This window comes from Parasteatoda tepidariorum, chromosome 4 (genome assembly GCF_982258835.1).
Source record: "Parasteatoda tepidariorum strain Cologne lab strain chromosome 4, Ptep-v5.0, whole genome shotgun sequence".
NCBI lineage: Eukaryota > Metazoa > Arthropoda > Arachnida > Araneae > Theridiidae > Parasteatoda > Parasteatoda tepidariorum.
In genome coordinates, this window is record NC_141758.1 from 85,420,251 (window position 1) to 85,438,724 (window position 18,474).

At 27.9% G+C, this 18,474-nt stretch overlaps 1 protein-coding gene across 50 annotated transcripts in view; it reads right to left on the reverse strand.

Annotated features, from left to right (window-relative positions):
* Positions 1-9,868: 9,868 nt before the first annotated feature.
* Positions 9,869-18,474, reverse strand: part of LOC107455144 (uncharacterized) — a 165,349-nt gene continuing 156,743 nt past the window's right edge. For 19 of the 50 annotated variants that reach the window (XM_071182525.2, XM_071182547.2, XM_071182534.2 and 16 more), the window contains 3 exons: positions 14,002-14,085; positions 12,451-12,528; positions 9,869-10,741 (listed from right to left, as the gene is read on the reverse strand). In XM_071182525.2, the coding sequence (XP_071038626.2) occupies positions 12,487-12,528; positions 14,002-14,085 (126 nt within the window). In that variant the 3' untranslated portion in view covers positions 9,869-10,741; positions 12,451-12,486. The remainder of the gene's footprint in view (positions 10,742-12,450; positions 12,529-14,001; positions 14,086-18,474) is intronic. The other 31 variants (XM_071182559.2, XM_071182560.2, XM_071182555.2 and 28 more) reach the window with 6 other exon arrangements.

Below are 18,474 nucleotides of genomic sequence, written 5' to 3' on the forward strand. Positions count from 1 at the left end.
CATTCAATATTATTCTTAATCAACCCATCACTAGAAGTATTTGTCTGATCAGTGAGTAGGCCTGTTTGAGTTTTTAACCATGTTTTGATTGAAATTCACTCAGGTTGTGGTTAAAAGGAAAAATATTTCAGAATCTAAGCAAAAACAATGTCTGTTCTACAACAAATTATAGGTTGTTTTTTTATTTTTAAATTTTTTATCAATCTAAAAACTCATTTGTTGGACTGTTGTTCCAACACTGTTTGGAGCTTAATTTAAAAACTGCTCCACCCATTTAATTACTATGTTTCTTATGAATAACTTTCTGTAATTTGACTTTTCATTGATTCGTTTCATCCAGATGTATATCATACTAGATATATTACTATATCTAGAGAAAACATCAGTTTTTAACTAAATAAAAGAGTGAACAATCGTAATAGTTACAGAATATGGTGAAAAACGGTAATGTAGTCAATTCTAAATAAGGATTTTTAGGTATCATTTTTCTGTGTCTAACATTGACGGTTAAGAGAGCTGAGTTGGTTACTGTAATTGGAGAAATTTATCTTGAATCGCTCTTTATTTTTCATTGTTAAAAATCACGTTTGTCTTCTTTCTCTCTCTTTTTCAATCAGCAAAAAAAAACGAATACTTACGCCAATGCTGCTTAAATTATTGGTTAATTGAAATATCTATTTAAACAAAAAAATATAACTTTTCTTTTAGCTCACTTCCGTAGTATATAGTCTAGTAGAATATTTTCTACTAGAAAAAAAATCTTAGCAAAATTTTTTTTAATCAGAAAATCAATTTTTTATTTGGCATATAATAATATAAAGATCTTGAAAAAGTGCATAATTTAATGCTTAACAAAATATGTGGATATTTAACTCTCATTAGTTAAGATTAATTGGCTCAGGGGAGGTGAATCGGGTTCGAATCCCAGTGATGACTGGTTGATACGAATTCGCATCCGGCTTGCACCGACCACAGTGCTGACATGAAATGTCCTTAGTAGTAGACGTGTATGTAATGCCTCCATGTAATGCAAATGTGGATTAGTTCCGTCAAAAAGTTCTCCAAGAAGAAAAATTTCTCCCATTACTTGATCCAGGAGTTCCCTTGTCTTCTGGATTGGGTTCAAAATTACAAAGGTTACGGAGTTGAACATTAGTAGCCCTAAACTCAAAAGATTGGGTCGGCTGTTCAACGACGGTTATAAAATAGAATAAAATTTTAAAAGCAAGAAAAAGGGATGCATACCTTATATTTTTTGAGATTTCGCTGGATAAAGATTTGTCGATGGTTCCATGTTAAGTCTTTCGGTTATTAAAGATTAATGTTATCTGCATGCCGTAAACTACATTAGTTAGAGGAATTTCACTTGGATAAAATACACACGATCTCTTATAATTAATAGTAACGGGGTTTTGGTAGAAAATTATATATAAAAATAAAATTAAAAATAAAAACTGTACTTAAATTATATCGTATTACTTCGAAGGGAGTGAAATTTCTTTTGATAAATATGCTTTTCATGATCCCAAGATGCCGTGGTCTCCTTTCTTGTATATTTATTTTGTTCTTACACAATTTTTTTTAATGCGTCAGATGCAGTTTTGAGCACTGCTTGGTTTTGTTACCTGAAGTTCATTAGATAAGTTAATAAGGAAAAAAAATTGAGTTTAGCTCAATATAACCACATCCGACTTTTGTGCTTTTAAATCTTACATTCGCTTTAATTCAATTGCATTAAATTCAGTTAACTGAAACTGTAGAATTTGTTTTTTTAAATGTTCCTTCTTTTTACGAAATTTGTTAAAAAAAATAGAAAATAAAGATTATTTTCTCTTGACTATTAAAAATAGTGACTAAATTATCTGGAAAAAAGTTCTTTATCATTCAGCATATCGTACAGAATAAACAGTAAATTCTCCTGAAACGCTTCTTCTTTTGCAAAGGAATAACGAGCTGGAGATAGTAGTTTAATATAATCCTCCTCCCTCTTATTTTGTACGTGCATTTAAGCGTAAATCGGGATTGAGGTCCGACAGGAAAGAACAGGAGGAATGGAGGAATAAAAAAAAAATAAAAAAATGGAAAGTCGATACAGAGGGAGAGGAGGGAAAAAAAGATCTTTCGGAAGTTGTGTCATAATCTGTCATTCCTTACCAAAGAGATCACTTCCCATCCTATTATTGGAATCCTTTCTGCAGTGGATTAATGTAACCAGTGGTTCGTGTAAGTCCACCCAATTTGGCCCAGTGTCCAAAAACTTATTCATTAATTTTGACGTCTTCGTCTTTTATAAATTCTAATGGTTGTTTCTTTTACTAAAATCGGACTTGAAGTTGTAACTATGTATTGATTTACGCAGGCATGGTATTGAAAAGTTCTTTTACTGTTAATTTTTTGTCGCTTTAATCTGTTTAAAATCTTAATCTTTCTGAAACCGTTTTAAAAAGGTAATGACGATTTTGCAAAAATGCATTATAGTTTGCTATCGTCAAGTTGGTTTTTGAAATCTCAGCAACAGCGTGGATTTTCGTCAATCAAAAAGCAAACTAAAATGATATGATTTTTCATGAATAAAGAGTCTCCTCTTTATTGTTAGAGTATATTAAAAGGCGATACGTTTTTTAAAAGCGCGATAAAATGGTAACACTGGCCCAAACGAGTTTAGTGCCACGCTTCGGCAAAAAACTTAACTACTAATTGGGTATACTATAGCCTACGTCACAGGTTGTGTTATCCCTACTAAATTTAACCCATGAACGGCATTTTCTGCGAGCCTAACTTCAAGCCACAAATAAACAAACGAAGTGTTTGATCGTTTAAATAGCTGCTCGCCAGATTTTATTGCATTATAAAGAAAAGTAATTGATATTCGATTTTTGATTAATAATTGATTTATGTGGATAGTGGCATTTATGTGGATAGTGGCATAGAATTTAGCATTGCGTCATGGTAAATGTTATTCCTACTAAGTGGAAGTAGTTGTGTTTTTTTTAATATTATACCCAATTAGGTTGATGAGTTTATCGCTTTTTTTTATTAAAGTAATTAAATTTATAAAACTCTTTGTAATCGTCTGGTTATCTGCTTTATTTAAATTATATGAAATCATTGGATGTCTGTTCTCAAAGAATGTTGTGTGTTAATGACTGCAAAAGTGTATTTTGCAAAGTAAATTAGATTTATTTTCAATTTTTCACCATTTTCCTTGTTCTTAAATTTGTTTCAATGTTGAATAAAATGAATATTTGTATGAATGACATGTACTATTATTTTTAAACTAAAGAATAAATCCCCAAACTGTTATTAATGTAGATTTTTTTCTCTCTCTTTATAATAGAATTTATTAGATTACAGAATGATATAAACTAGAATAAATTAAAATGAGAAAAATTTTTTAACGCATAAATTAAACTTAAATCTAATATAACGAATTTGGAATTGATAAGAAATCTCTTTGTATTTTCATAAATACACAATATGAAAAATATATTCCTTTAAGGGTTGCTTGAGAGTCGCGATGACGTCAGAGTACTTTCGTCTTTAAGCATTGTAGTTCAAGGATGTAGCATAATTTCATGAATGAATGTAATTTCGAAGTGCTTTGAAAATTACTATATTTTTGGTGACTTTTCTTTCAAAAAATTTCATAGGATTTAATTCGGGGCCACTGTCACAATTGGGCATAATATAAAAAAACACAACTACTTCCACTTAGTAGGAATAACATTTACCATGACGCAATGCTAAATTCTGTGCCACTATCCACATAAATGCCACTATCCACATAAATCGATTATTAATCAAAAATCGAATATCAATTACTTTTCTTTATAATGCAATAAAATCTGGCGAGCAGCTATTTAAACGATCAAACACTTCGTTTGTTTATTTGTGGCTTGAAGTTAGGCTCACAGAAAATGCCGTTCATGGGTTAAATTTAGTAGGAATAACACAACCTGTGACGTAGGCTATAGTATACCCAATTGGGTATACTATAGCTTACGTCACAGATCGTGTTATTCCTACTAAATTTAACTAGTAAACAGCATTTTTTGCGAACCTGATTTCTAGCAACAAGTAAAAGCATCAAACGAAGTGTCTTGTTTATAAGTCGCTACTCGCCAGGTTGGAATTGTATTAATCTAGTTCCTTTGGAAATAATTTATATTGTTGTTTTACCGAAGCTTATGAATTTAGTAAACATATTTAAAACTCAGTTTATTAATTAAACTAAAAGGTAAATGTTATTCCTAGTAAGTGGAAGTAGTTGTGCTTTTTTCATATTATACCCAATTTTATTTTAAAATTTTTTTTCTTCTATTAATTATAAAAAATAAATAAATAAAATAAAACAAACACTTAGTTACCTGCACGTGAGGTCATCGTAGGTAAATTGTGGCATTTATCGAGCCAATCAAATTCGCAAACGCGTGACGTCGATTACAAGTATCCGATTAAAACTGATTTAAATCAAATGGCCAGGCATAATTACTACATTTCTTCTCCGATTGCAAATACCAATAGGATACCTGCAAGTGACGTAGTGTAGATATCTCGACCCTGATTGGTTTTTGAAACGTGGCATTGTCTTACGTTAGCAAACGTTCTTTTCATTCTATTTTGAGTAAGCCAAGCCCGTCAAGTATCTATTCTTTTACGTGACACATTCGATATTCTTTCACAAAGATTTAAATTGTTTCACTATGTATATCTTACTTAACACAAAGACAATTACGAAGCCATATAGAATATAAACAAACTAATTATGTATTGAAGGAACTACTAATTATGTACCGAACTGAAAAACAAAAATGTATCATGGTTACGTTAAAATGCATAAGCAAATAATAAATCTAAGTTAAGTAAAAGACGTTGACGAGAAAGTATTATACTTTAACAAATTTCATGGGTGATACGCGTTGAATTTAATTAACTTCACGTTAATTAACTTTTTAACTTATGTGGAGAAACTTAGTTCGACTTTAACGCGCCATCTTGTTTATAAACGATCAGTTGGCGCTCATGTCATAGGTAACGTGTTTCAGTATCAGTGATCGTCTTCTTCTCGAGTTACAAATACCCAATTGGGTATACTATAGCCTACGTCACAGGTTGTGTTATTCCTACTAAATTTAACAAGTAAACAGCATTTTCTGCGAACCTGATTTTTAGCAGCAAGTAAACATTAAATGAAGTGTGTTGTTATAAGTCGCTACTCGGCAACTTGGAATTGTATTAGTCTAGTTCCTTTTGAAATAATTTATTTTGTTATTTTATCTAAGTTTATGAATTTAGTAAACATATTTAGAACTCAGGTTATTAATTAAAGTAAAAGGTAAATGTTATTCCTAGTAAAATTTTCGCAGTGGAAGTAGTTGTGTTTTTTTTTTCATATTATACCCAATTGCAAACGACTGTTTAAAAAAATAATTATTTTCTGTAAATATTTTATCATACGGTTTTTAAAATAGATACAAATGGATACAAAAAAATAGACAAATATTACTTCTACAAAGTAGGCAAATATTGACTTTCATTTTTTGAAAAATTTCAGTTACCATAGTGACTTTGGAAAAACAAATTGCTTAAAAATAATAACTTTGTTAACAATCTTGAGATAAACTTTCCTGAAAACGGATACAAATATAATATATTTTTTGAATTGAATAAATGCATGCAGACGATAATTTTTTTTATGCGAAATAAAAATTTTTTAATTTTGCAAACGATGAAAAATTTGTTTAATCTTTAGAACAGTTGTGCTCTTGTAGTTAATGGAAAAATGCGAATCTTCAATACATTGAATATCATTTAATTTAACTAAAATTTGTTTAGATTTCTTTCAAAATAATTTGTTTAGATATGCATAAATAAATATGAACAGTTATTATTTCAATATTTTAGGAATTTTATTTCATTGGTGAGTTGCGAAATCTTTTTATGCATTTGTTAATAATAAATATATATTATAGCATTTTTCTTGCAAGAAATTTTATTTGTTATTGTAAGTGGTTTTTAAAGTATTTATCTTTTTTTTCGAATGTAAACCACTGCTTATAAATGAGCATCAACCGAAATAAGTAAATGTTAATTTCTATTGTAAGTTTAGAGCAATGTAAAATCTCTTTTAACCTGTTAATTTCTTTTAAAAAAGATCATTATATATATTATTCGATGAGAAAATTAACGCTAAAGAAATGTTCGTTGTTTTTTGCTTAATTTTTTAGATCAACGTACACATAACGTCGAACACACTTGTTGATGAATACTAGATGCTCCGTAGCCACCAACCTCTATAAATAGTTTTAGAATCTTTGTCAAAAAAGTATACACATTAAGGGTCACAAATATTTAAGCATTAAAAAGAAAGAAAGAATATAATCGAATATACTTCTAAAAAATATATAAAGAGAGTTAACCCCTCGATCGCGAGCTACCGGTAGACCGCGGAGATGTATCGGTAGATCGCGTCACAACGCTCGGTAGTTTAACCTCAGTTCTTCCGCTGACCTGGACTTAACTAATGACAAAAAAAGTTCAGTCCTTCTCTTTAAAGTAAATAAGTTTGATAAAAAAAAAATCTGTTATATTAGATACTCTACCTTACAATAACAAAAGAGACATTTTCAGTTTCTGATATTTTTTTGAATTTCTCAAGTAGTACTTTGAGGAGTATTTTGTCACTTTGGAACTGTTTAGTTCATGCGATTTTTCATTTTTTGCAATAAAGTTTAGAGCTTTCACAGTTTTGAAAAACTCACAATAAATTACGAAGGAAAATAAGTATTTTTAAACACCCTAAGCCAGAAAATTAAGCAATAAACTTGTAACTTCTATCAATCACTTCGGCTGTTATTTGCAATAACTGCCTAAAAATTTCAAATTTAGTATAAATATTTATATAGATACTACAAGCACTTTTATAAAAAACTAATTTTTTTTGTCTTGTGTTTTTTAATGCAACATATTTAGTTAAACTAAACGAAATTTTTGGAGTTATTTAAAATTAATTACAAAATTATTGTTTCAAAATTTGAAAAAAAAAATTGTTAAAAAATGCACGCTAAATATGAGTATTTAAAGTAGTTCTTTTGCATTGCACATGAGAGGAAAAAATTTAAAACTATTTTTTTTATAATTTTGAAGTGAATTATATTTGCAACTAATGAACACAATCTAATTTTAATATCTTAATAAAAAGTTTCAATCTATTTTCTAAGTAGTTTTTATATTTTTTTTTAAAGAAAACTCAAAATAATCAGGGATTTACCACAAATTGTATTATACAGTATTGCAAATTACACTATACCTTATTATAACCAAACAGCAAGAAGAAAATGAAATATGTGTAAAACCCTTTATAGTTTTAAGCTTTCTTTTAAAAAGTACAAAAACTTTAAAACATTTAAATCAATTTTTTTCCATTAGTTGCAAAACAGGATTCACTGTAAAATAATGAAAAAATAATTTTAAATTTTTTCGCTCATGCGAAGTACAAAATAACTACTTTAAATACTTATATTTCATGTATTTTTTAGCAATTTTTTTCAAATTTCAAAGCAATAATTTTGTAATTAATTTAAAATAATGCCAAAAATTTCTGGAACTTAGTTTTACTGAACATTTCTTAAGTTATGGTAGAAAAACATAAGACAAAAAAATTAGTTTGTCGTGAAAATGTTCATATCTCCATAATATTTAAGCTAGATTTACGAAACTTTATGCAGTTATTGCAAACAAGAACCAAAATAGTTTATACAAGTTACACAGTTTTTTGCTTGATTTTCTATCATGGGGTGTTCAAAAATACTTGTTTTTTTCCTAATTTTTCTTGGTCCCTCAAACCCTGAAAACTCTTAAAATTTATTGCAAAGTATAAAAAACTGCACTTCTAAAATTACAAAATAGATCTTTATGTATTTCTTGAGAAATTCAAAAAAACATCAAAAACTGAAAGTGTTTCTTTCATTATTGTTGCGTAGTGTTTGTTAGTTAATACTAACTACACTTCAATTTCTTTATGTAAAACAGAAATGGCCAGCAAGGGATGAACTATATTAAAGTGAAAGAAATCAATCAAGTGTCGTAATTTTGTGGTTATAAATCTCAACTAGCTGTTTCCACTATTCCTATTGGACTATTCGTATTTCCATCCAAATAGATATGTATTCCCAAGGGTTCTATCTGTAACTGACTGATCATTGATGGCTTTCCAGTAGACAGGTTAGAGAAGTGACGTCAGATTAGACATCTCTATTCAAGTTCAGTTCCTTTTTATTATATACAGTTTACTTAAAATTCTATTCATATTTACTAGAATGTAATTTTTTTCTTGGCAGTAAGTTTCTTTTTGTGGTAACTTGATAACTCACAGCAGATTTTAAAACGGTATGATTGCTCAGAAGAGTTATAAATTTTAAGACCACTGTTCTGTAGAATTATTTCGAGTTTGACATGGTTCATTGCTTCAAGAAAATATCGCAGTCTTTATGCATTGTCAATAACAAGCTGAAATAAAACACTTGATTACAATATCCATATAAAAACGTTTATTGTGCATTTCTAAATATACAAAGGGTGAATGTGTGATGACACAATAATAACTTTTAAAGTTCTTCAACAATACGCAAAATGAGTATTATTTTTAAACGACAATAAATAAAAAATACAACTTGTAAAATGAAACATAAAATGAAAACAAATCGAAACATTGTATGGCTATACAAAAAAATAACAGATGCTTAATGACGCATTTATAGTGTACAATTTCATTTAAATGTGAAAAGAATAATTTCAATTTATTTAAGTGTATTTTAGAACAAAATTTCTTGGTAGGCTTTTTAGAACACAATTTAACCCTTAAATTCCCAGTTGCAGATTGGCAATAAATTCTTTTAGTTCCTAGATAAACAAAGGTGTTTATATTTTTAATAAATACCACATATCTATTTCTCACTTTATATATATATATATATATTTTATATCTTTTCATCATGTAACCACTTGGCTCAAAACATAGATAACAAGCAACACATTTATTTTTATTTAATCAACTTTGGGTTGATAAATCATAATCAATTGCTGACAGAATTCAGAAAATTTTACAATTTGGTGTTTATTAATACTATTGCATATAAAATATGTAAGTAAATGGACAGTTGTAGGAATGACCTAAACGATTACATCATTTAATTCAATCATTTTTACAAAGCATTTCTTATATTTATATATTTACTCTAGCCATTTATGAACGTTTATTTATTTATGCAAACAGTTTTTTCATAAATAATGTTTTCTTTTGACCATTTAAATATTGTTCAATATTTCTTTTGCTAATTTATCTCATTAATATATATATATAAAACAAATACATAGGAATTTAAAGGTTAAATATTTCGAACGAATAAATAAATGTAAATTTTTTCATTGTAAATATTTATTTCTATTTTTATTTAAAGATACTATCATAAAATAAATATATTTGGATTTGTCAGTTAAGTTAGTCATTTTTTAACAAGTAGAACTGAAGAGTGAAATCGTTTTTACCATCTATTTTACGTGTCAAATTAAATCAATTGGAATATAATACCAAATATGAAATTGTAAGCATTTTGCTATTCGTGACTTAAACTTTTTCATAAGTTTATCGTCGGTTCAAATTGGTATAAACCATTAAATTTGATATCAATATAAAATATTCATTGAATATTTCTTTCATCAAGATAATTTGGTTTTTAATTTATGTTGACATCAAAGTTTCTAAATAATTTATTTTCAAATCAATATTTTACATATAGAATACAAATCACATTGTAGAATATTTTGTCTTAACATATTAAAATTTTAATCGACATAATTTTATTTAATATTTTTGATTTCGATCAAACTTCGAGAAGTTAATAAATTATTATTAAAAAGTGAGTATTATTGAACACATGATTTTAAAATACAAATAAGTTAAATGATTCTATTGATGTTTTTAAAAATTTACAAAAATAGTAGTAATGAAACCATAAAAAGCGTAACTCATTTGATACAGTATGCGAACAGACTATCATTTACAGTCACTTTGTCTATTCCTAAGAAGAACACACAAACCTTTAACATACAAAACTACATAATTCGTGAGATTTGAAAAGTACATGATATAAAACTGTAAGTAACAACGATATTACACCATACTTTCGTCTTTTTTTCTTTTCTTAAATTTCACGATGTTTCTAAAGTACGATGCAACAATTTTATGATATAAAGTCATTTTTTTTTGTAAAATCCTCCGATTAAACACGTCACATCCACACATAAAATTGTTGTAATATTCAGCAGTTATTTTTTTTTCGAAGTCAGGCCATATTATATCTATTATCTATTTGAAAGAAAGAGAACAACATCGAACTTTTTTTTTGCCCGATATCTAGTAAAACTAAGAGTACGTGTTCACGATACAAAGTGCACAGATAACAAGTTTTTTTTCCCTTCTAAAATTGTCGCCAGCTTTAACTCAGCAATTCGTTTTGACTGGAAAGCGGGTATAGTCAGAGTTCAGTTCTAAAAAATAAATAAAAAAAGAAAGAAATGGAAAGAAAGCTGCAAGCCCATTTGATTTATAGTGTCTAACAATGAAGATGGGGAGACGGCCATCTCTCTCTCTCTCTTGGGGCCATCAGTTTAACAAACATCACACAACAATCAGTTTAGCTAACACACAACAGTGTCCTGCACTGCAACGTTTTCTTCACGCCTGCAAAATGAAACGTAGACATAATAATTTTTTAATTCATAACTGGTAGAATTCTATTTTCTTTTTTTAAAAAAAGGTTTTAGTAGTGTTATTCGACAATCACACATGTAGTTTAAATTTAAGGAAGCATAATGTGAAAGATTTTTATCTACTTCTTTTTGGGTTTTAGATAATGTACTTGCCATTAAAATATGATTTACATGTAAGTAATGAGACTCAGGAATAAAAATTTTGGGACTCTTAACAGAGTAGTGACAAATATTGTAGCAAGCTGGTTTCGAAGTTTTGTAACAAGAACAAGTATTGTAACAAACTGTGTATTTATACTAAATTCGATTACACTCAAAACATTTAGGGCTAAAGTGGTTCATTTGCTCAAAATATTATATTTAAAATTTAAAATACGTCTCAAATCAAAGGGTCTACATAACTAGAAAGAGAAAGGCAATTTTTTTTCACACTTCATTACATTCTGCAAGAAATTTTTCTATAAACAAGAAAAAAAACTCCTCATAATTAAAAAGTTACAGATTAATATACGCTAATATGCTAATTGTTAGATTTTTCGTTATTGAGTAATAGAATAGCAATTAAACTATCTTGTTAAATTATCAGTCAAACAAAGGCATTGAAATGTTAATATTGTTAAGCGTTGAATTGATTCATTCACTTAATGAGCAATATAAGCATACCCAGTTAGTTATAAGTATAGTTATTATACTAGTTACTTTACTAGTACTAGTTTGTAATATTTCCTAGCATATGGTAATGACACGTGAAAGAAATATTGTTTATTTAACTTGGTTTTGAAGATACTTTTCAACGGAGTTCAAATCTTTTCTTCAAATTGACTCCTACATCTTCTGAGCAATTTAATTTTTAATGTTAAAAAGCGATTATTTCTTAGAAATTCAAATATTTAATTGTATATATTCTTATTTTATCTTTTTTTAAATTATGTGAAAGACTAATGTCTATAGACAAAAACACTGTTTTAGTAACTTAGAAAACGTGATTTTTAAAAAGGCATATATTGTAAGATGATTCTAAAATAAACATGAATAACTTTGAACCTAACTTTAATGAAAATTAAGAACCAATAAAAAATGAATTTAAATGTCAGTTTTATAATTTTTAAATTTTCCATGATATATGATGGAAGTTTGTTAAAGTTTTTTTAAAAAAAAACGTTAATGTTTTGTCAATATAATTATATAATTTACTTTCTTGAACAGAAAATATCTGCAACAAATTTCTAAAAACATATATAAAACAATGGCATTCTTTCTATTTAAATCATTAAAAAATTTGTGAATACTATACTGCATTGAAAAACTATAAATTGTACTTCGTTAACATTAATTTTTTTTTATATATGAGCAATTTTATGACCTAAATCTTTAAACATTGCATACTGTTTTATTAAAAGAGCTTTTTGCGATTTATGCATTTCATGAAAAGTTTTCAAATGTGTACATAAAAACTGTTGATATATACCCAACGTTAAACTACGTTAGAGTTCGATATCTATCATTGACAGTTTGAAGTTTAAATTTTACGTAGAACTTAGAGGATTTCTTTTAAACGAATCTTTCTCAGCATTCCTATTAATTAGTCCTTATATTTAGGAGATGAGTTTGAACAGTACACAGTGACTTTTTTTAATTAAATCTTTTAGTTAATAATACATCATTTTTGAAGGTTCTTACGTGGCAGTGTTTTCCTTTAACAGATCCATGAAATGTTTACGCCGTTGGAGTTGGTGCTGTGGGAGCGGCAATGACAACCTAAATAGTAGCATCAATAAATAATTAAACAAATTACACACTATAATTTTTTTTGAATCATTAATTGTCCCAGTGAGTTTCGTTGAAATTGGTGCATTGTATTTTATGAGAAGAGAATTATGATTTAGTAAATTGAATAATCCTTAAATAGATTTAAAATGTATAATTGGTTAATACATGCAAATTTTAAATAAATTATAAATCATGCAAAACTTAGCAGAATGAAGAAGCAATGAAAATATTACTTTTGTATTACCCATTATTCTATTTTGTATTACTCATTTATTCTTCAAGATTTTTATTTAATTTTTTTTTTTAAACTTTACGGAATTTACTTTCTCGGAAGTTGTCACGAACTCTAAGTTGACCAGCATGCGCTTCTCTAACAAAATAAGTGTTTCCTTTTAAATAATATTCTCCTTTCCAATATCTAGATGGGAAAAAAGTTTCATTTATAAGGTTTTCGGTAAAAAAAAAGTATAAATATTATTTCAGCTTATTTTTTTCGAATAAACTTTTAAATGGATACAATTATTGAGGCTTGATTTTCTAATATTTCTAGCTTAAAATAGAATAAAAATGAGTTAATAATTTTTAGGTAAGGAATATGAGAGCTAAATTTGGAAATTCAATAAACTTATGCATTTAATTTTACGAATGCTAAAAACAGCCATTTCAAAATTAATGCTCTTGGAAAATAACACTGAGGCGATTAAAAAAACAAACACAAACTCTTAAGTGTGATTTTGCTGTTTGTCGGCAGCAGCATGCTTTTTAATTTATATTATAAATACATGGTGGTCAAATATAAAGGAAATTGTGTACACGATGACCTACGTTGCAGCTCACTTTTCCTGGATATTATTCCCATTAAAAGTTCAATTCTGGAAGGGAAATCGGTTTTTATTAAAGCAATTAGCTTTCTAGTGGAAATAGTTGCAGTTGAGATTTTTTTTACATCATACCCAATAGATTAATTCCCAAGTAAAGTACTGCTAGGTTCCAATCAATTTGGTAACTACAAAATTCCTTCAGCCGAATTTTTAAATAATATATAGTTTCCGACATTTCTGGCAAAAGACTGGAAGCTAAATTAAATGAAGAATAGGAGAGAAAATTTAAATATTTACAATTTAAATTTACATAAGAATGAGAAGAAGATTTATAATATATCCTTGACAATATATTCTTCAATACATTGCTTTAACTGTTTTTAATTTATATCAATATGTCTCAAATAAAGTTTAAATTATTTTTGATGTTTATTGAAGTATTTACAAACTGATACTTAACTTAAAAGAATTTAATAAACTTTTTAATAACGATTCAAATACTTATTAGTGATTTAACAATCATAACCACCATATATTTATGTTAGGCAACAGAGAATTTTAAAAAAGCCAGCTGAATTTATAAGCGGATCATTAATTTTTTAGATGCAGATGATCCTGATAAGGAAATGGGAGACTTTACCCCACTAGGTGGTCTCCAGCCACACCCAGGTAAGGGAAGTCCATCTGGTCCTAACGGACATGGGGCATCCAGTCCAGGAACGCCCTGAAAAAGATTAGTAGCTACAAAAACATAGGAATAGAAAAATCCACTGTTGCACCTCAATACCTCAAACACGGCGAAGAACTTAACTATGGTGATGGGAATTTATTTTTTGAAAATAAAAAAAAGTTTGACTTTAATGACAAAGTACCTCTTAACGAACAAGTATTATCATTCTTAAAATTATATTTTAAATAAAAAATAAGAGATAAATTTCGAAAATCAAGAATTTACGATTTTAACCCCGTATTCCGATAGTGCGTAATATTTCATTCATTCATCAATTATTTTTAATTAAATAAATAATATATTGCTCAAAACGTGTGCAATTTTAAATTGTGAATTATTGCCCATTTTCTTGTTGATTTTTTTATTTTTCTAATAATCACGAATTTTTGGAATGGATTTTAAGTTTTCAATTTTAGTTTTTGTTGCAGAATAAAATATATGATTTATAAATACCGACTTCATAAGTGCATTTTATTCGCATTAGTTACCTGCTCTCATTGGTCTCAGCCTAAATGTATATTAACAGTTGTTGATAATTGTTGATAGTTGGTTGATAACTTGTTACATTACTTTAGATTCGACTCCTCCACTGATTAAATTTCAAAAAGTTTTTTTCTTCAATAGTTTTGGTTTACGTAGTCACGCAAATTATTTATATTGAATTGTACTTTAACAGCATTTATCCTTGCATGAAAGCACTTTCACTTTTATTACCTCAGTAGGAAAAAGATAAAAGCAAATGGCACGTACTTTTAACTTATACTTAAAGTAACGATGTATAAAGATATGTACGATGTATACGTACTTTTATTTGTACTTTTTCTTTTCTAAAGTAGACGTTAAATTCGTTCCTTTTTTTGTACTTTTGAAACTAGTTAAAAAAATGATGCTAATCACAACGAAACATTTTTGCCTTTATTCTTAAAGTTTAGTTTTTGATTTTTTTTTTGTTTTCAATTTTTAAAAAAAAATTCTTTTCAGTTTATTTAAAAAAATACACATTTTCTGAAAATGCAGATGTTATCTTTTATAGCAACAGTGCCATAAACTCGAGTTTAAATCAAAACACTTACTCCTTCAGTTATCACAAAGTTTATTATTGCATTATTTTTTAATTTCACTAATATTTGTCGTTTTCAGTTTTGTCTTGAAGTGTACGTACAAAAAATTCTCTTTTTTAATTCATACCTTTTTCTAGTTGTTACTTTTAAAATAAGAAATTACTATTAAGAAATTATTATTTAGATCAGATTTTTGCTTACATTTCACTTTGAAAAACGTTACACATAAACATAAATAATAAAATTTTAGCCTTCTAGTAATTTTCCAACCATCCTATCACAAAACTTTCCAATAATTTTCTAAATTTGAAGTTCGTAATGAGCTAAACAAATACTAATTATCACCTTCACGAGTAGATTTGCTGAAAAAAGAATTATTTCTTAATTAACTGAATTATTTAATTGAACTATAACTGGTAATATTCGTTAGAAATAAGATCAAGTAAGGAAACCAAAAGTTAAATTCAAGTACATGCATAAAAAGAAAGTGTTTTCAAAACAGTGTATACATAAGAAACAAAAAATAAAGTTTCCATCTTGTTAAACACATAGATTACAAAAGAATAACATGCAGTGAGGTGCAAAGTGCATAATAAGAACAAATAAAATATACTTTGATCAAAATAATAAATAATTCAATATAAATGAGAAATGTAACTAAGTTTGTACAGAAAATACTAAAATAAAAATTACACTCCCTAAAATGTGAGTATGGAATTAAAATGCAACAAAAAATTTCGAAATTTATGTTTAATTAAGTACAACTCTAAGAGAATTAAATTTCAAATTTCTATAAATTTTAAATAAAATTTCAACCCAGTCATGAATTTAATTACGCATTTGTCTTTTTCATTGCCTGCATAAACTTAAGTGCCTTTGTCGAACCATTTATAATTTTTTCCCTTGTAAGAATATTTTCCCGAGTCTATAATAACTCTTTCTTTAAAGCTGCTGAGGTTGTTCTAAAATAATTTACTTATTCAAAACGGTCAACACAATCTTGACTTAAAATTTTATAATTAATTTTAAATTTTATAAATTCGCAAAAAAACCTATTAAAACACATGATAAATTAAATGTCTAATAATAAAATATATTAGTATATGATTTTTTAGTGTTTGCTCAATTTTATACAATAAATAAGACTGGCAATGCAAGTCTTAACCTCATCTAGCAATGAATGTTTGAATCAAAAATTCTCAAAAAGAAAAAAAAAATGTGAAATAAAGTTATAAATAGTTACTTACTTCTTTTTATAAGTAACAATTTTATGAATTTAGATTCATGACACCAAAATCGGGACTATGCTGATGAAACATAAAAAAAGATGTACAGGTGATCTCAATAGTTACATTAAGAAAGATATTATTTTTTTTTTAAAGAAAAACTTCTACTTTTTATAACTAATTTTTCTTTAAAAAAATGAAGTTAAAAAAAACAGAGTAATTGTACAAGTGACTAATATTTATTTATAAAATGAGTGTAAAAACTTAAGTTAACTCAAAAGAAAATGAGTGCGAAAACCCAAAATTTAATTCTTAGAGAAATTATTTTCCTTATACTCTAGTCTCAAAAAAGATAATTATTATACTTTAGGTATCAAAACTACAGGAAAAAATTAGTGTCATTTTTTAAACAAGTTCAAAGAAAAAGAAAAGTAACCGTATGTTAGACAATCTTTCGAATCTAAATTTATCAGTTATAGTAACTTCACATAGGTTTTTGTAAAGTAAAATATTATTCATGCAGTATTTGTTTAGTTAGTTCATTGTCTGAACTTATTTTTCTGTAAGATATTTTGAAAAATTAATCTTTATATTTTGATTTGTAATGACCTTTTCGATAAGCCTTTCAACACGCTTTAGTCATTTCCATCCTTAATGTTATTGCGCTTTAGGAATAAAATGTTCCTGAGAATTTGCAAAGATTTTCCCCCTTGAATTTTAACCTTGCTATATTTTATGTAATTAAACAAATTATTTTTTCTTCATAATTTTATTTTTTTGAAACAAAAATAATGAAGTTTTCATTTTCAATTTTATAGTAGTTTATTATACTTATAGTAAAAAGTAGTTCATCATAAAGTACTTGATTACTATTGTATATTTAAGTATTTATTATAAAGTAAAGTAGTTTATTACTTCAAGCAAGAGTAGTTTAGTTTTAAAAATAGTAAAAACCAGTTTAGAATAGCTTTTTATTTTTTTTCACATAAAAAGAATTATTTAAGATTTTTTTTAAAGTTTAATATACAAAACAATAATTAAAGTATTTTAAATGTTGTATATAAATTATCATATATCAGCAATATTTGAAAATTTCTTAGGGCACATTTAAAGAATATCATTGAAAATAATAATATTTTTTTCAAAATATTCCTCTTTGTCTAAATACTATACACTCTATAACAAAAAAATCATCCGGAATGTTTTGAACAGATATGGCTGGAATGATGCCGACTGGGGACGTATAGTCTTTAGCGACGAATCCCGCTTCCAACTGTGTCCTGACGATCATCGAAGACGTGTTTGGAGACGCACAGGGCAGAGGGGGGGGGGGGATCCTGCCTTCACTATTGCACGCCACACCAGCCCTCAACAAGGCATTATGGTCTGGGGTGCCATTTCCTTTGACAGCCGGACCCGTTTGGTCGTCATTAGAGGTACACTTACTGCACAGCGGTACGTCGACGACATCCTAAGACCTGTTTTGCTACCGTTTCTTTTGCAGCACCCTGGGCTGGTTTTTCAGCAGGGAAATGCCGGACCCCATACGGCACGTGTTGCTATGAACTGTCTGCAAGCTTGTCAAACTCTTCCTTGGCCTGCCAGATCACCAGATCTCTCTCCCATCGAGCATGTCTGGGATATGATGGGAAGGCGAATGCATCTGGCACGGAATGTTGATGACCTCGTTCTACAATTGGATCGAATTTGGCAGGAAATACTGCAAGAGACCATCCGGGAGCTTATCGGTCTATGCCACGCCATGTGGCAGCTTGTATCCAGGCTAGAGGCGGGTCAACACCTTATTGAACTTGTTACTGTAACTCTGCAATAAATTATTAAATTGTTCTGAAATTTTAAACATTTACTATTCTGTACATTGTCTTCCTATCCACCAATTTTCGTTTCAATCGGACAACTCCTTCCAGGTGCGTCGATTTTTTTGTTACAGAGTGTAGATGAGTTTTCGAATTGTCATTTATGTAATAAAGACATTCTTTTATATACTACAATATATCTTTTTAACACATAAGTTCAGTTTCAAGAATGCGTGTCGCAACACTCACATTTTAGGCAGTGTAATGTAACTAAAAGTG